The following is an 18,985-nucleotide window of genomic DNA, read 5'->3' on the forward strand; positions in this document are numbered from 1 at the left end:
ACTTAGAGTGACACTCGCGCGGCAGGATCCTGTATCATAAGGGTCTTATTTGATGACCGTCGTGGGTTATTACACATAATGTAACTGCCACGTCACTAACACTTCGCTAATACTAATTCGTCATTGCAACGTCACTACCACTTTACTAACGCGTCATTGCCACGTCACTACCATTTCACTAACGAGTCACTGCAACGTTTCTGACACGTCACCACCACGTCAGCACCACGTCAGCACCACGTCAGCACCACATCACCACCACGTCACTACCACGTCACTACCACGTCACTACCACGTCACTGCAACGTCACCACCATGTCACCACCATGTCACCACCACGTCACCACCACGTCACCACCACGTCACCACCACATCACCACCACGTCACCATCACGTCAGCCTAAGACGACGCAACGCAGGTTTTCTGCTGACGAGGAGCACGTCTTGGACGACGCCCATGAGGTCGTCAGGAGAGCTGCAGGGCGGCAGGAAGCGATCAGGATGCGCTAGGATTTCCAGGATCAGAAACTCGACGGCGTCATCCAACAGCCGCAGTAACTTGTTGCTGCGGGGAAAGAATTAAGAGATGAAGACATGTTTAGGAATAAAGAGATGAAGACATGTTTAGGAATAAAGAGATGAAGACATGTTTAGGAATAAAGTGATGAATGCATGTTCACGAATAAAGTGATGAAGACATGTTTACGAATAAAGTTGTGAAGACATGTTTACGAATAATTGTGAAGACATGTTTACGAATAAAGTTGTGAAGACATGTTTACGAGTAAAGTTGTGAAGACATGTTTACGTATATAGAGATGAAGACATGTTTACGAATAAAGAGATGAAGACATGTTTACGAATAAAGAGATGAATACATGTTTACGAATAAAGAGATGAAGACATGTTTACGAATAAAGAGATGGAGACATGTTTACAAAAAAAAAGAGATAAAGACATGTTTACGAATGAAGAGATGAAGACATGTTTACGAATAAAGTGATGAAGGCATGTTTACGAATAAAGTGATGAAGGCATGTTTACGAATAAAGAGATGAAAACATGTTTACGAAAAAAGAGATAAAAACACGTTTACGAATAGAGATGAAGACATGTTCACGAATGAAGTGATGAAGATATGTTTACGAATAAAGAGATGGATACATGTTTACGAATAGAGAGATGAAGACATGTTTACGATTAAAGAGATGAAGACATGTTTACTAATAAAGAGATGAAGACATGTTTACGAATAAAGAGATGAAGACATGTTTACGAATAAAGAGATGAAGACATGTTTACGAATAAAGTGATGAAGATATGTTTATGAATAAAGAGATGAATACATGTTTACTAATAAAGAGATGAAGACATGTTTACGAATAAAGAGATGAAGACATGTTTACGAATAAAGAGATGAAGACAAGTTTACGAATAAAGAGATGAAGATATGTTTACGAATAAAGAGATGGAGACATGTTTACGAATAAAGAGATGGAGACATGTTTACGAATAAAGAGATGAAGACATGTTTACGAATCATTTTACAGGCGAAAAATATTGTCCACAGGAAAAATGAAATTTCCTGAGGAAAGTATTGGAATTCCATGCGAAAATGAGACGATATTCCCATATGAAATAATCGGAATCGCTATGTAGCAAATGCTTATCATAAAAAAGGAACAAACGAATTAAAAAGAGACATACAAAAAAAGCGCAATCCAATTATAAAGGTAAAATATTTTTCCGCATTATTTTCCTAAATGACTGGAAACTATTTCATAAATTAATGCTGGTACATATATAAAGTTGAAACCTACTTTTAAATAAAAAAATCTTATTGTTAATAAATCCAAACCCACAGACATATTAGACATAAATTTATGAATGCTTGAAAAACATCGACGAATCAAATAAAAATTTTAACAGGAAATTTACGAGTCTATATTTAAAATATTTGATTATGTATATTAACAAAAAAAATGTATGCATGAAGTAATGTAGATTCCTCAGTAATTTTTAGGAATAACCACGTAAAGGCGTTAAGTTGATTAATTAAATAACGAATGCAGTAAATCAGTAACAATGAATCGGGTAAACGAATCTTCCATAAATGTTCAGTTACTTAAAGTCTCAAAATAATTTTTTTATATAAATAGGAAAACAGTTTATGTGTTAGAAATTACGGTTTAAATAATTGGCAGCTATTCGTAACAGAATTTGTCACGGATCTCACATTGACAACTTGACTGCGACGTCATAGGCAGCGTATGTGTTGGTGAATGCGACGGTGTAGCGCACCAGCATCTCCGTGAGCAGGCGCGGCTGAAACGTCGCGTGAGTGCAGAAGACAATCGCACTCAGCAGGTCCACGAAACTGAACCCAACGTGCATCCCCGACAGGTTCAGGATCTGGGGAAGCTAGGTCTGTTAAGGAACCCAACGTGCATCCCCGACCAGTTCAGGATCTGGGGAAACTAGGTCTGTTAATGAACCCTAAGTGCATCCCCGACAGGTTCAGGATCTGGGGAAGCTAGGTCTGTTAATGAACCCTAAGTGCATCCCCGACAGGTTCAGGATCTGGGGAAGCTAGGTCTGTTAATAGCGTCAAGATTTTTTCTGTAGGCGGTAACTTTAGTTACAAGGCCTTTTGATACGCACGACATTGATGGCGGGTAATGGTATCAGTAGGCATACGAGTAATAGTAGTTTCTGACGGTAACTCTAGTTAATAGATCGATCGTAAGTTCTTAACTTTCATTACCTTAACTTTGGTATCAAAAATAAAAAGGATGAGTATATTAAGTACCTGAAAAAGCCGCTGTCCCATTATTACGTGAATTACATTAGTCACCAACTTGAATAATGTCTAATAATTCGAGCTACGTGAAAAAAAATCAAGCTAAGAAATTATGTTTCATAAAGTAGAGCTAGTTTGGGGTGGAGCCTTGATTTTATTCAAGGTCCCGAAACATGTTGGTTTGTAATACATTTGTTTTTAACGATTTTTTGCAGTTAACAGTCGAGGTGGATTTAGTAGCGAATTAAAATTACTCGGAATAACAAACAATTCCAAATAAAGATAATGAGAACATAAGAGTTTAGTTCGCTCGGAGCTCCAACATGAGCGAACAAATCGAGTTTAGGCGAAATGGTTAAATTTTGGGACTAATGAAGTTCCACATTAACGATTGGTGAAATCACTGATTTCCGTGGAAAATTTAATCAGAAGTAACATGATATTTAAAAAATCATTGACACGAATAGATTTTTCCTTTAACATATAATAAGCTCAGGCAAAACTTATCAGTTGATTCTTACCTTGACATCTAACACGTAGCGCTTCGTAGTGTAAGTTACTAAGTTATCCAAGGTAATTCTGCCGATGATGAAAGAGCAAAACATTTCGTCGTTATCAGGAAGTCGCATGAGCTTGCCGTAGCCGTCGACCGTAGCGTTGAGGTAGAAATTGTAATAGACGTAGTGAGCCACGGTGCCTTCTCTGAGACGTTCTGCGTTGAAGTATTTTTCTATTCTGGAGGACGTTAGAATGGAAAGGAGTGCAGAAACGTTTAGCCTAACATTAATTTATTTAGCCCGGTGTTGCCCGGGCTTAAAAATTTATGCAATTTTGGAATCCAGAGCAAACCCATCCGATCAAAGTTAAATTATTGAACCTAACTTTTCCTCCCATGAAATTTTGCAAACCTTTACAATACTTCCTTCGAGGAATATATTCTCAGGCCCAGGTAATATCCCGACACGATAATTACCGTGTAAACTTGTCAGAACAGCCATTGTATTTATGTGGTGTCAGGCAACCACACAAACTAACACGCACAAACTTTGATATTATTTCTAGAATTTCACAGATATAGCAGAGAAAATGACATTGAAATAGGACAGAGATATAATTATTATTTTGCGACTGACTGCACCAGTTGCAGCGAAATCTGTATACGCTTCGCTGATAATTAGATATACAGAACCATAAATAAAAGTTCCAGCAATAACGCGAGGAACGGATGTAGCTCATCAACCTTTCTGATATGAAACTGAAACGAATGGAAATCTCAAGATGAAAAAATAAAAACTGCTTCGTAGATTCGTACTCATTGATTGATCACCTCAATCCTTATCAAAAGATGGCTTTCCAACATAGAACGATGACGTTTCCGCACATTAAATAATGTCTTTTACATTCACAAAAAAAAAACAATTATACATCTCACCTAGAAATAGTTTCCATTGCTTCCAGAATGAGTTTTCTGGAGGTTTCTTCTAATGTAAAGAGAACCCCAGGAAAAATTTGATGTATTTCCTTGGGTTGTCCGAGCATAAACATGGCAGTGTGTGCGTGGAAGTGGCCCAGACGCTCGGCCAGCATCAGCGCTTCTTCCGCAGCCAGACGAGCGCCCAAGACTCGGAAGTGTGGCTCCAGAGGACTGAAGGGCGACGATACGATCGTTGACCTGATGACGATTTGAGGGGTGATTGAGGGCTAGTAGGGGGGTGATTGAGGGCTAGTAGAGGTACGATTGAGGGTTGGCGAGGGGAGATTGAAGGTACTCGAGTGGAGATAGAAGGTGGGCGAGAGGTGATTGATGGCTAGTAGGGGGATGATTGAGGGTTGGCGAGGGGAGATTGATGGTACTCGAGGGGAGATAGAAGGTAGGCAAGAGGTGATTTAGGGCTAGTAGAGGGATGATTGAGGTTTGTAGAGGGGAGATTGGAGGTACTCGTGGTGTGATAGAAAGTAGGCGATAGGTGATTGAGGGCCAGGCGAAGGGGTGATTGAGGGCTAAGCGAGGATGAATTGGAAGCTTGACGACCGTTGATTGAAAGCTTGCAGAACGGTGATTGAAGGAATAGTGAAAATTATAACTTAAACGAAATTATTTAGAGCTTAAACGGAAGGCGGTTGAGACTTTCAGAGAAGATGCCTGAAGGCTAAACGATGAATTGATTTAAGATCAATCGGGAAGTTAATTGCAGTACTGGTTGGATGGTTAGTATGGAAGACTAATAGCGAGGTAATGTGCAAGGTTAAATTCAAAATAAAATGCACAAAAAATCGAATTGATTAGGTGAGATCAATTATGCAATAAAAAACCGATGGAACAACGCTACTCTACGAATGCCTAGGTAGAAGAAAATCAACTTAACATTGACGATGAACCAAAGGATTGAATACGCAACCAAGCATCGAGGACGCAATCTCAAAATCGAAGACGAAACCGCAAATTAAAAAAGCTACTGCACACTCGCTGTCCCCCAAAACACTTAGCAACCAGCTGTTCCGGTATGCAACTGTCCCGGTATGAAACTGTCCCGGTATGAAACTGTCCCGGTATGCAACTGTCCCGGTATGCAACTGTCCCGGTATGCAACTGTCCCGGTATGCAACTGTCCCGGTATGCAACTGTCCCGGTATGAGCAACTGTCTCGGTATGCAACTGTCCCGGTATGCAACTGTCCCGGTATGCAACTGTCCCGGTATGCAACTGTCCCGGTATGCAACTGTCCCGGTAACCGACCTGCCCCGGTAACCGACCTGCCTTGGTAACCGACCTGCCCTGGTTGTCCCGGGCGGTGGCCCAGAGGTTCAGGAAGAGCCGTGCGATGGACCGGCCGGCGATGGCGTTGGCCGCGGCCACCTCCGCCAGGGGGCCCTGCAGGACGTGGACTGCGTGGCCCATCAGGTCCACAGAGAAGGCCCCGGAGCAGGGCACTGTGAATCTTTTCATCATAAACAATTAAACAGGTTGCTTGAAAAAATTCTTAAAAAAGATTCTTCGGGAAATCTATTAATTTGGGTTATATGTAAATGATTACAATATTACGGTGTTCAAGCTTACGAAAAAATAAATATCGCGTACAAATAATGATGATGAAATATTTCATGGATGAGCAGTTGGAATTAGAAAACCACGATAGTAAATCTAAATCAGAGAATCGTCCAAAATTTAAGATAGCATTACACATACAGTTCAAAGTTAATAAGTCTGCAGTAGGAAAACCTGCAATGTTGCGATAAAATTAAATGGTAAAAATATTCAATTCATAACATTAATTTGTAATCAATTTCGATGACAAAATTAAGTATGTTCACGGTATTTGATTATTTAAATGTTTTATCCCGTTATTTGATTAAAGGTCATTCGACACCGTAAAATTGCGTAAAATTAAATACTGCTGAATTCTAAATTAGTAACCTACATCGAATTTTCCTCTTCATCATTTAGAGTAAAGGTTCGAGTTCCCTTTTTCACTCGTGCAGAATACGTGACGATTGCTTCCACCAACTCTGGTTTATCGTCTTCTTTGGCCCAGGCTTTGATTATCAACAGGCAGCCTCGCTCTTCATAAAATTGGTTCCTAACAAACGTGGGCGAATTCAAGTTCCGACGCGCGTAGGTGCATTTCGCAAGCTTTTTCAAAGTCGAATCTACAAAAAAATGTTAAATACGTTATTAGAGAAGTGGAAAAATTAGAGAAGTGGAAATTATTAGAGAAGTGGAGATGAACTTAAAGCGGTTTGAAAAATCGCTTGTTCGTCTTGAGAACATACGTGTCCCATTAAAGTCCGTCTTTGAATGCTGTGCATGAGCGATGAAACTTGAGATATTTAATCCTAGAACTCGCGTAAAATAAAAACAAAATAAATTTTGTTTAATTATGCGAGACGAGTCAATAATGTCCCTTGTAAAAAAGTTACTTTATAAATTTTTGACAATTAACACCAAAATAACGAGAGAAACCTAAGTCATGAAAATATATTATCCAAAACATCTTTGATCTTTTCATTCATCCAGATTTCCACGGAACTGAAACTCAGAAGCCGATAACTATGCTAAAAACTTTTGATAAATAATGTGGGATTCAACGCACGAAATATATGATAAATCAATTAGGATAATAGTGAGCAAAGTGAATAAATATTGAATCATTACCTTTTCGTTGAAGTCGGTGCACAGCTAAATCGTGGCAATAACGACCCTCGAGGAGAACATTTTCACCGGGAAACAGCAAGTGGTCACATATCAATTCTTCAAAAAAATTTGAACTTTTGTTTGAAGAGCAGGAACCGGCTCCTTCCCCTAAGACTTCTGTTTTTATCCATGGAGAAGATCTTAGTTTTCGGCCGCTTTCATCCACCATCGAAATGCCGTTAAAATTTAACTCCTGCAACGCTACGATAACTGCGTGCCGGAACAACGGCTCTGAAACACCTAATATTTCTGTAGGAGCTGGTGGGGTAGATGATGGTCCGGGGACGGCTAATTCTTCGTAACTTCGAATCATTTTTTTGGATGTAGGATGACTACTCAAAAGCATATTATGGAGCGGGAAGCATTTGGATGTTGTCCGTAAGGGAACATTAAAATTTGAGGCAAGTTGGTTTCGGAGCGGCACATCATGAAGTGATGAAATACCGTCGGTGGATTCGTACAGTGATGCATGATCATGAAACGGTATCTTCTTCGGAATACAAATGTCTGTGACCGGTAAATTTTCTGAAGAAGTTTCCAGAAAATTATTTGGCAACATTGATTCTAGGGGTGGGATTTGACAAGCCCGAAGTTCGTTTTCGAGCGGCGAGTTTGATTTGAAACTCGCGGTAGGCTTGTGTGTTGTTGGAAATCCATTGATCTGGTTGGAACAATAATTAGTCAGAGCTTTGTCATGGCTTCGCATATTATTCGTAGTTTTTGTGCATAGCCTCGGCTTCTTAGTTGTGACCTTTTTTCTTGGACCGTACATAAGATGGGCTTGTCCCGTGGAAAGGATGTGCATTATGGGCGTATGGTTCAAATTCCTTATGTATGCATTACATTTTATTTTCGTGTATAGCCATTTCCATTTTATAGGTTTTGTATATTTTTCCTTTACTTTCCTACGTAGATAGTACGAAGGGAAACCAGGAGGATAAATGTTGTTGCGGATACTCTTAGGCCAGCCATCATAGTCATTCAAATCATAAAGGACTCCTTCGAGCGGACCTTCCTGACCTTTGGATACGTTGTTAATTGTAGCTCCAGCTTTGCAATACTTGCTCAGCATTTTAACGGCTTCCATAAAACTCTGACCTTCATTCCTATTAAGTTCGATAACTTCACTAGCGTCCGATGCAGATGAAATAGCAGAAGGAAGTAACTCTTTCGGCTGTGATACATCACTGACCACCGCTGGATCTGATCGTCTGGTCTCGACATTTGAGCGAGTAAGTGGGGACTGTGAAATTTCGTTCACGGTTTCCTCAGCTTTGTTGGCTACATCTTCGTCAAGCTTTTCTTCACCATCAAACAGCTTTCGGCGGACTTCTGGGGCGATACTCGGCTCATTCGGCATGTTCTCCATTATATCCATAGCGTTGGCAATTTTATTTGAAGAGCTTTGATTCAGAGCTGTATTTAGACTTTTAGATATCGTATTAATTTCTTTTTCAGGCGATTTAATATTGGCACCCGATTCAACTTGTCGCTGAGTATCGTTTATTTCCTCTTGGGTGGATTTGAGTTTTTGGTGTGGATTTTCTTGACGACCCTTAGAAAATTCAACGGCTACTAGAGGGCATAGCACGCCATTGGAAATTTTTGCTGGCGTTACTAACTGTTTCGTTCGGTTCGAGTCTTCCTCCCCAATTTTATTGACGTTTGAGTTATTTGGGGCCAACTGCTCAGAATCACAGCTAGTTTCGATAGTGTCTGTTTTGTTTATAGGTTTATCTGATATTGTGCTAGCTTCCGTAACCTTGTCAAGACAGCTTGCAATTTGAGGGAGAATTTTTGTCTCAGCTGCCTCTTTATCGGAATCCTTTGAGGATTGCTTTGAATCATCGATTGCAGCCATCGCTTCTGTTTCTTCAGATAAAACTAAATTTGAAGATTTGGAATGAGCTGAATTTTTTCCAGAATCATGTGTAGTAACAGTTGAACTTACGGTTTCGGAAAGTTCACTTCCGTAAGTAAACAACTCTCCTAAAACCTTTATTTTAACTGACTGAATTTCATCGTCAATCCCGTCCAGCGTTGAAATGTCCTCCACATTATCGGAAATCAGGAGTTTCTGTTTCTTCGCGTTTTCTGGGAAAGGAAGTTCGGAAAACAATTTACGTTTCGGCGTCGTAGTTTTGTCCGAAGGATCGTTTAGATTCGTGGAAACTTCAGGTTGTTGGGGTTCTTTGACAGCCGTCATTTTTTCTGGCCCGAGGTCTTCGCAGGGTACGCTCTTGGTTACCTCCATGGCTTCCATCAATGTTGCTATCGACTCTTGTTTTGAGCTGAGACTGTTTTTGGTTAGTGGGTCCACTTGCGGAGTGATTTCGGAATTTGCGAGCTTCTCATCCTTGAGAGACATTACTTTTTCCTGGATAGAATCAAATTCTTGTATATGTTCATCATTCGTACTTCTTGCTGGCGAATTGCAGTGAGAAGATAGAGATATTGGGGATTGCACGGACGGCAACAGTGACATTGATAAGCCAATCAAATAAACCAGCATTTCCTTAATATCTTTTTTAAGGAAGTCAGACTTCCATTCAGGGAGATTCTTAGTCAGTTGCTTAAGTCTAGTCGATTTCCGCTGCATTCCTTCGATAGGTAGGTCAGGATTTTCCTTGAGAACGGCAAGGAGTTGGGGTAGCAAAACTTCTTTCATGTCAATTGACTTCAATGCGAAAAGCTGCAAAACTTTTCGCTCAAGTGCGGTGACTTTTCTCCCCAAATTAACGTTGCAGAAGCGGGTATCGTAAGCAAAGGCATATTCATTTAAACCGAACCCATAGAGGTCTGTATCTTCTTTGCCTTCGATAACCTGGCAACATGTGAGAAGAAATAAAATGTTAGGTACTAGGTTATATTGAGGATAACGACCGATAAGTTATAAATAAATTAAATATTGGAAGAAAATTTTCAGTTACAACTAATAAACCTGGCAGATTCATTCGAAAGCTTGTGACTTTTCATATTAAGCATAATAATAATTGTTATGAAAATAATTGTAAATAAAAATTAAGGAAAAATCAATAACGTACCGAAATGCAAATATTTATGATCGTTTCAGAATAGATTATTTTCGATTAAAAAAATGAATATGTATAGAACTTTAGGCTGACATTCAAGCTAGAGTAATTTCTTGATATATGTACTTACGTTCCTAATTTTCCGGGCCACTGCTTTGCCTGGGACCAAATAGCCGATGTTGGAGGAGACTTCCAGCCCCAACATAACGATGTCTTCTTCTGGAGTTTCCTCGCCATCTTCGGAACTACTTTCAGAGGTAAAATCATCATAATCGTAATCATCATCATCCAACTCACTTTCAGAATCATATAAAAATTCGGAATTTTCATCAGCATTTAAATCGTCCGTGGTTGTGGAGGACACTTCTGCACTAGATAAATCCCCATCTAAAGGCTTCTCATTCTCAATAGGGTTGATCATAGGCATTTCTGGTGTGATATTCCTAACTTCGGTTTTAGTCTTTTCGACATATTTTCGATCTGTAGCCTTTTCACAGTCGAGTAGCCTTTCTTCACCTTCGGGCCTCTTTTTAGATCCATCAATAATATTTTCGCAATCTCTGACCGTACAAGTTTGTGTTGCGGATAGTAATTCTTGACATTGACCAACGGATATTTCCGAGTGCTTTCCGACATCACTGGTCGTCCTCATCGACGTAGGATCAGCGACACTAGTGTCCGTAACCGCTGGCTGGTAAGCCGTCCAATCTATCAAGGTTTGACCCGAACCTGGGATCGGTGTCAGCATTGGTACAGGCATCTTCAAGTTGGTCCTTTTGATTGGTACTGTATCAGTTTCATGGTCAGATTTAAAGCTCTTTTTTGAAGGTGATGCATTTTCATCTTCGGATTCCAACTCAATGTTTCTTGTTCTAATATTTTCTGATATTTCAGGTAAATTACGAGAGCATATATTTTCATTTTCGGAACTTGAATCGCTTGCTTCAAATGCATCACAGGTGCTTGAATCGGAGCTGTCTCCTAACTTAAACTTTTTGGCCCGGAAAACATTAGCTTCTGAACGGTTCATTTCACTTGCCTCTGATTCGGGAACACAGCAACTACCTAAAATGTTCAGAAATTCTTGTTTTTCAGCATCATACGCGTCTACAGTTGAGGAGTCTGATTGATTAGCAGCTTCTGTCACTTCGGCGCAACAGATCACTTTATCTGCAGGCGGGCAAATAACATTGAATTTACGAAGGTCAGCGTCAATGTTTGAGAAGTTGGTCACTAGTGGTTCAGCGAGGTCAACTTTTTTCTGCGACTGGATGTCTGAAGATTTTATTGAAGTTGAACAGCACGATGATTCTGAGCTTGAAAAATCTAAAGTTTCTGCCACACCGGTTGCACAAGCGTTGGCAGATTCTTGAGAGTTTATACAGTCGGCCATTTTTGTGTCCTGAAATTCCAGTTGTCCGATTACCTCTGAGGAATCAATTTTTGAACGCGACATAGCACCTGATAGCGTTCTTGTAGCAATCGATTCGCCGCCGGAATTGGTATATTTTTCAACGATCTGCGTCCGCTTGTTCGGAGGAAAAGTTTCGCAGATGGAAGAAGGGGTGTTGTCGCCAGGCTTGGATGCCATTTCCAAACGACCTTTGTCATCTAACTCCCCGGTGATGGACTTGGATATCGAGCAGTTGCCTGATATCGAAGTTTTATTAGCGATTTTCGGCGAATATTTCAGATGACCGCTGCAATTTTGATTTTGAGGATCAGATTTTGGAACTTTCCGCATATTTTCAGACATGGTGGGACTACACTTCCGCTTAATGTTTGGCGCACTTTTTGAAGGGGAATTCTGCAGAAGGATCATCTCGTGGTCATCAGAGCTGACATTCTTCAATGAAGTTATGTTGTGTTCTTCAGTTGTGTTAGGGTAATGAAGTGAAGTCGTTTCACGTGCATAACCATGTGGACTTTCAGTAGCGTCAATAAAACGTGTCATCCATTTCTTGGCTTCAGGGTTCGATACACTGGTAGAGTTTGAGAAGCTCATGTCCGAGACTCTGTCATAATCACCAAGCTCATGAGTTATATCTAAATCGGGCATTCTGTTGTTTTTTATTTCGCCAGAGTCGTCAAACTATATAAATAATTATTGTCGTTACCAAAAAAAGAGTTCCTGGAAATCATTGAAGAACGGCATGACAAATTCCGAGCAAAGACCATGAATGTATATGAAAGTATATCTCGGTCTTAAGTTATAGCATCAATGATGGTATCTCTTTACGATTTATGAAGGATATTAGTTTTAATTGCGAGGTCATTTGTAAGGAAAGTTCAAAGGCGAGATTCATTGTTTCGCATGAGGCCCAAATTGGCTTAATAATCAAGAATTCAGCGATGAAAACTAGATAAGAAAAAAATTTCTCTTAATTTTCTTCTAATGAACAAGTTATCTTTACAAGTATAAATGCCTTAACCAGCCAATTATTTCAAATATATGCATTTTAAACACAATGGAGAACGGTGTATTATTAGTAATTTAAGCATGTTTCATTGAAAACCAGAGAATAAGTTTTATTGACAATTTAAGTATAATATTTATTAGTAATTTATAGAGTAAGGTGCGCTGACCATTAGCAAGGCGAATCAACCGAGAATTGAGAGCTCCTCTCTGAGTGTTATTTACTCGAGTACCTAAAATGAATAATTTAGAAAATTTATTCAGATATCAAATTTTTTAGGGAAATGACAGAGGTCGCCAGGAGGGTCGTCTTCTACCCCCAACAACAGTTAATGTTGTCCTTGCTGGAAATAAAGCGGTATTGCAGTATCGAGGATTGAGAGGATGAACGAAAAATATTGCACCGTAATTCAGTTTGAAATTATTTATTAAATGTTAAGAACGACTCAATAGAATGAACGGAGCAACAAACAACGCACAGTAAACGTTCTAAAACAAGAGCAATATCTTTTTTAAAATGAAGTATTTTAAAATTGCCCGAAGGCTAAGGTTCAATTAAATGATAAAGATCGCAATTTTCAAAATTACGAATATAAATACAGAGCAGCCGGCAAAATGAGCGCTTTCAGTCCAATTTCGTCCTTTTATAATACTTAAATAGCATTAAAATTTACCTAACTGAGTCCACTCAACATTTCACAAGCAAAAAATACATTCTACGAAGATAAAGGGTTTAAAAACAACAAGATTCTGAATGCGTCATACTCAAGTAAATTTTTCTACTGATAAAAAATTATTTTATTAAAATATAGTGAAATGTGACGAAGGATAGGTTAGACTGATGTGCAGTTGTGCACTGATGGCAAAAGTATCCACTGCGAACTCTTTGCTGCTGCAATTACCAACTAATAAAATTTAAAATCATCCTCAAAATAGATGGGAATAAATTTAGATTCCACTTAGTGACATCCGTTAGCAAACAATAGCGTTAAATGAATGCATAGCTGCTAATAAAAAATTTACTTTATGAATAGTGTTACTGCGACACCGAAGCCAAAACGAGCACTAGTTTAATGATTATAGTCATTGATATGGTGCATGGTCTGAAACGGGTATAATTTTATCGCATAATACTATATACTAGTCCCCAAAATGCCACGTTGTTAGAATTGTTCAAAGTTATCTAAATAGACGAAGTTTTGTAAGCAGCACATCATAAGAAGTGTAGAGCTCTCTGATTAGATTCAGAATTTCCTGCATTCGAGTAAGGTTAAGTATCTGCAATGGACAAAGTGGTGTTCTTACCATAGCAACACTCAGCCTCAGGAGTATCATGGTAGTCACCTAGGAGATGCATGCTCTTCTCTACGGCGATCATGAAGTTGTTTAGCCAATCCGGCCCCTGAAAGAAGTAACGAGGCTTTGCCAGCATCCGCAATGTCAGGTGCCGACCGCAGTATTCCATCATGTCAGCCACTGCGCTCCTGCGTGATACATAAACAAAATATTTCATAATAAGAGAATCTCTAAATAATGATACACAAATATATTTGGTATATAGAATACCAATGATATTAAGGGAGTTGTCTCCTTCAAAACCAAGTCGGGTGCATAATAAAAGCGACCAACGACGTAGAGCGTTTAATATCTAACGCTTAGTAGCAGTGGAGCCCAATTGTTGTCGGGAGCTGGCATATGCATTCCCGTTCTTAGGGCATGAAAGTCCGTGGGCCTTATGCTGTCCCTAGTCACGGTATTTGGAAATCCTACTTATATTTGATGCAAAATCGATGCAAATTGCGACTGATATCACAAGGCTATACCATTTATAGTATGTATATGTTCACTGAAGCTCGAGGTTTCGTGTCGCGCCTTCTCAGCTTGTATACCAGTCTATCAGAAGCGTCTTACCTAACTAAACTGCTGACCGAGAAGTGTCGGTTCATATAACAGAAATTATGGCTTGGTATTTACATATCGCTTCATGGCGGTCTTTGTCTATTCACGTGGTATCTATGCTAAAAATGGGACTATATAGCTAGTAGGTGCTAATACTAATTGATAGTCTAATATCCATTAAAATTCAAATATTTATAGTAATACATATTGATACCGTTCAAATAATACAAAGCCTTAGTCATTTAGGTTAATTGCAAACATTTCAAGCTAATTTTGGAATGGAATAAATAATTTACACATAGTAGTTTCATTTAACTGTTAAATTGAACCATATATACTTGGGTCTTAGGCAATAAATGACATTTTGAAAATAGAAACGAGTTAATGTAATCTTATTCCCTGGAGTGTATTTTTTATCACGGAGGCTAATTTAGAACTCAAGTTAAGCCGCAAATTTTAAGGCCATATAATCGCAGTTTTCGGGCCAAGTTCACTGAAATATTTCTGCTTTATGTAATAGCCTAGATAAATAAAACGCTAACTCACCCGCTAATTTTGAGCCTGGAGCCACGAATTTCGTGTTCTTTTTCGAAAGCGCGAATGTATAGCGAGAAGAGCGCTGCCAAGTATTCGTAGCAGCGTTGAGCGTCCGTGCAACAAACGATCAGACAAAACAGATCGCTAAGGCAGTAGTTTTCGTGAGCGAAACTCCAGTTGGCCAGCTGAAAAAAGATCAATAACAAGTGATCAAATAGGATAAAAAGTTGTGATAGATGAAATCAAAATTGATAGCAGTAGAATAGTGGTTGTGTGATATCTTTGTTGCGTGAAAATGCAGTTCAACTTGAAAAGCACAGCCTATAGTTTATGAAAAAATACATTCAGAATTATATAGGTTATTCGTGGATGACAATGCATTTGCATGAATTAATCGAGTTGAAATGTAAAGTTAATCGAAACCTTTTAATAGTCTATAATAATTAGTTCAATACAACGATATGCTAAACAACAAAGGTGAGTACCTCTATTTATTTATGTTAATATCGACAATTATTCACCGTTCTATATTCGAATACGCTGTCAACTTTAGACGCTCTGAATCAATGAACAGTTCACTTATAACTACAACATCTCAGACTACTTTTGAAGGGTTCATCCCATTAGGTTGATCAGTTTTTAATACTTCATGAAATTCATGGATTAAAAAAATAAAGAGCTGGAACATATAGCGGCGTCAAGACACAATTTCAAAGGACAAGCACAAGGCATAATTTCAAAGGAAAACAACTTCCTTACCTTAATATCTGTGAACTGAGATTTAGTGGAATACACGACAAGGTTTCCTGGTGTCACGAATCCGTTCACCAGCGTCACGAATTTCGCAAGTTTTGGTGAGAATCCCTGACCGATTTGACTGCAACGCGCGCCCAGCTCATAGTAGTAGCGCTTAACGATGTAACCTCGAACCCGCTTATGTTCTTCAATGTTGCTTGTCAGGTATGGGAGTAATCTTGGGCGAGAAATATGTTCAAATTAACAATTAATTCAGAATAAATAACTAGTAAAAATTTTAAAATATAGAACAACCTTTTGTGTTATGGAACTAAGCCATTTTTTAATGAATTTAGATAAAATTTTGGTTGAGATTATATAACAGAATGTTAAGGATCGGGACAGCTATACAACGTGAATAGCAAACAAGGTTTCATTCATAAATTTCACAACAAAATTGTCATTGCGCTCAACGCGTCTTCAAGAAGTTTATTAACTCATAACATGCTCACCGGATCATGGTCTTTAGATCATGGTTCAACTGCAAGTTTATTCAACACGTACTTACAGTCGTCTTCTATCCGGCACCGTAACACAACAAGTTTACCAAGACGTACCTACTCATATCATCAAAAATTTTATAGCATCGTCTAACTAATAACTTTATTTCAGGCGTACACGAATGGCCATTTTTATGTCATCGTCTTGCAGCAAGTTTAAGAAAGACGACCTCACTTTCTAATGGTCCTGGAGGCATCCAACTGTATGGCATCAGCAGTTATTCAGTAAGTTTAAGAAAGATGACCTCACTTTCTAATGGTCCTGGAGGCATCCAACTGTATGGCATCAGCAGTTATTCAGCAAGTTTAAGAAAGACGACCTCACTTTTTAATGGTCCTGGAGGCATCCAGCTGTATGGCATCAGCAGTTGCCTCGGTGCCTGGGAAGAGCAGAGGGTACTGCTGGTGGAGAGTTCTGCCACGACGGCTCTGCACTGCGGTCATGTAGCCGTGGTAGTACCCCAGCATCTCTGCTGCCAGCATCGCCGCGTGGGGCTTCAGGAGGCCCAAACCGTGGTCCACTATAGTGCCCTCTCGTGCACGCCGGTTGTAAATAATGGTCGATCTAGGGGGCATATATGATTTGGAGAAATTTTAACTCGATCTAAGGGGCATATACGATTTTATTGAATTTTAACTCAGAAACGTTTTTATTTTGTTGTGTTAATCGATAAATTTAAAGATTTAGCAAACTATCAATCTAAATTTTGTGATGGCCTGTACGAAAAGACTTGAACGAGATATGGCGTCATTTTAAACAAAACATCAATTTGAACCTTTTCATAGTTCCATCAGATACAGGAAATTTCTCATGTTGCAATTAGTATTACGTCATCCATTACCAATTGAAGATCAAGCATTTCTCTCCAGACTGGGAAGGATCGAAACAGCTACGCAGTTATCTGGTAATTGAACCCTACAAAACGCGGATTTGGTCAGAATCACACAGTTTTTAAGGTCAAGTGGCGAGTTAAGTGCAGTATTTCCCAAGTGGCGACTCGTGTGTCATTGACGGTAAAACGTCCTCATCAACACACAGCAAAAGTACATGTCCCTACCGTCCCCGTCCGTCTATTGCGGTGGCCACGATGCGCGGCAGCAGGCGGCCGATGACATCACTGGCGTTGAAATTATACTTGCACGCGTCAGCCAAAGGACCTTCCAGAAGCTGGATGAAGTAACCCTGGCAGTCGCGTGTCAGTCCGCCACATAAAACTTCCCTAAACGATCATCAGAAGTTGAGCAATACACAGTATTTTTTGCACATTCATAAGTTGGAATCGGAAATACACATTTGACATGGGAATAAAATCAGATTTCGATTGTAATGAGAAAAATATCTAAATTCAACGCTATTACACTCAAATGTGACTGAGGACCTTAAGATAAAATTATTGAATGTAACATAGGTATGCTATCATCTTATGCGGTGAAGATTTTAATTGCGCTACACAATAGAAAACTGGCAGTAGGATATAAACTAACCACACATAATTACAAAACATATTACGATCACAATTAAAGGAAGAATATTAATATTACGGTTCATATTCAGAAAGAAATCTATTGTGAGTGTTGAACTGGTTTACTTCATTTTTGAATAACGACCTGAAGTTTTTTAATACCCGCAGACGGTGATTACCATTTGAATATTTATGATTGAACTATGTAAAACTATAAATATGAATAATAGAAAAGTTTTCGACGCTATCCGATTTAAATATTTATGATAGGGGCGCTGAATATTAATCGAAAATAATTTTAAATGGTTAAAAAATAACAAAAGGAAAGTTGTCGAACGTCAGTTAGATCAAACGTTAACAACAAAAAATCTGTTCAGAAAAGAAAACCCTTCCAACTGTTACATCACGGCGTTGAAATCAGCAGGACCTACATAGTTTAATGGAATGAATCGGATTGTATCGCTACAATAAAAGAATTCTAATATCAAAACCATATAAAATGATACCAAATCACTTACTCATGATGGTTGTTGTAGTAGTCATCACGACTTTCTTCGGGGAGTTGAAGTTTCGCTTCCACGATTTCCAATTGACAATATCTACGTTCGATTGTATCTGTTGGGGTATCTTCAGATGGGCTCAGAGCCTCTGGTGAACCAAGAAGGCTTGAACCCTCACACGAATCAGATGGGCTACTGACCACATCATATGGACCAGTAGGGATCGGAATTTCCTGAAATGGACCGGAAGGACTTGCAACATCCACATGTTGGTTAGAAATTCTTTGAGCTTCCCCATGTGGAGTAGACTGGGTTAGAAGCCTCTCAAGTAAACCGTAAGAGTTTGAAACCTCCTCGTTCTGACCACGAGGGCTTGAAACCTCCTCGTTCTGACCACGAGGGCTTGAAACCTCCTCGTTCTGACCTCGAGGGCTTGAAACCTCCTCGTTCTGACCTCGAGGGCTTGAAACCTCCTCGTTCTGACCTCGAGTAGCTTGAAACCTCCTCGTTCTGACCTCGAGGGCTTGAAACCTCCTCGTTCTGACCTCGAGGGCTTGAAACCTCCTCGTTCTGACCTCGAGGACTTGAAACCTCCTCGTTCTGACCACAAGGGCTTGAAACCTCATGTGGGGAAGAAGGGAACGATACCTTCCCAAGAGAATCAGGAGTGCTTGGAACTTCCTTATATGGACAGGGAGGACTTTCAACCTCCACTTGTTGGTCAGAAATGCTTTGGGCAGTAGCCATGCCATGTGTAGTAGGCTGGCTGAGAAGCATCCCAAGTAAACCGAGAGAGTTTGAAACCTCCTCATTCTGACCAGGAGGGCGTGGCACGTTCCCAAGTGAATCAG

At 39.5% G+C, this 18,985-nt stretch overlaps 2 protein-coding genes across 4 annotated transcripts; both read right to left on the bottom strand.

The window, feature by feature from the left end:
• Positions 1-379: 379 nt before the first annotated feature.
• Positions 380-12,131, bottom strand: LOC108670644. Of its 3 annotated transcripts, XM_018158119.2 has the most exons (8): positions 10,155-12,131; positions 6,954-9,816; positions 6,220-6,448; positions 5,572-5,739; positions 4,233-4,472; positions 3,322-3,535; positions 2,237-2,412; positions 380-565 (listed from the first exon to the last, which is right to left on the bottom strand). In XM_018158119.2, the coding sequence occupies exons 1-8, from the start codon at positions 12,081-12,083 to the stop codon at positions 391-393; spliced, it is 5,994 nt and encodes a 1,997-aa protein (XP_018013608.2). In that variant the 5' UTR covers positions 12,084-12,131; the 3' UTR covers positions 380-390. The 3 variants fall into 3 exon arrangements, with proteins under 3 accessions (XP_018013608.2, XP_047738387.1, XP_047738386.1); XM_047882431.1 differs by lacking the exons at positions 6,954-9,816; positions 10,155-12,131 and having other exon boundaries at positions 5,572-5,731; positions 6,220-6,301; XM_047882430.1 differs by lacking the exons at positions 380-565; positions 2,237-2,412 and having other exon boundaries at positions 3,474-3,535; positions 5,572-5,731.
• Positions 12,132-12,849: 718 nt separating this feature from the next.
• On the bottom strand, positions 12,850-18,760 carry LOC108670645. Its single transcript, XM_018158120.2, has 6 exons — positions 18,153-18,760; positions 17,230-17,391; positions 16,497-16,736; positions 15,636-15,849; positions 14,886-15,061; positions 12,850-13,924 (listed from the first exon to the last, which is right to left on the bottom strand). The coding sequence occupies exons 1-6, from the start codon at positions 18,758-18,760 to the stop codon at positions 13,711-13,713; spliced, it is 1,614 nt and encodes a 537-aa protein (XP_018013609.1). The 3' UTR covers positions 12,850-13,710.
• Between the last annotated feature and the right edge of the window lie 225 nt (positions 18,761-18,985).

Source organism: Hyalella azteca, unplaced genomic scaffold, assembly GCF_000764305.2.
Source record: "Hyalella azteca isolate HAZT.00-mixed unplaced genomic scaffold, Hazt_2.0.2 contig10443, whole genome shotgun sequence".
In the NCBI taxonomy this organism is placed as follows: Eukaryota; Metazoa; Arthropoda; class Malacostraca; order Amphipoda; family Hyalellidae; genus Hyalella; species Hyalella azteca.

Excerpts from the sequence above, each read along its gene's own strand:
- LOC108670645 (XM_018158120.2), bottom strand. The coding sequence starts at position 18,760 with ATGAGGTTTCAAGCCCTTGTGGTCAGAACGAGGAGGTTTCAAGTCCTC. Across the intron at positions 15,062-15,635 it reads CTCAGTTCACAGATATTAAG|CTGGCCAACTGGAGTTTCGC; the intron begins GTAAGGAAGTTG and ends ATCTTTTTTCAG. Across the intron at positions 13,925-14,885 it reads TCCAGGCTCAAAATTAGCGG|GAGCGCAGTGGCTGACATGA; the intron begins GTGAGTTAGCGT and ends TGTATCACGCAG.
- LOC108670644 (XM_018158119.2), bottom strand. The coding sequence starts at position 12,083 with ATGCCCGATTTAGATATAACTCATGAGCTTGGTGATTATGACAGAGTC. Across the intron at positions 5,740-6,219 it reads GATGAAGAGGAAAATTCGAT|ATTCACAGTGCCCTGCTCCG; the intron begins GTAGGTTACTAA and ends TATGATGAAAAG. Across the intron at positions 2,413-3,321 it reads GCTACGTGTTAGATGTCAAG|ATCCTGAACCTGTCGGGGAT; the intron begins GTAAGAATCAAC and ends TAGCTTCCCCAG.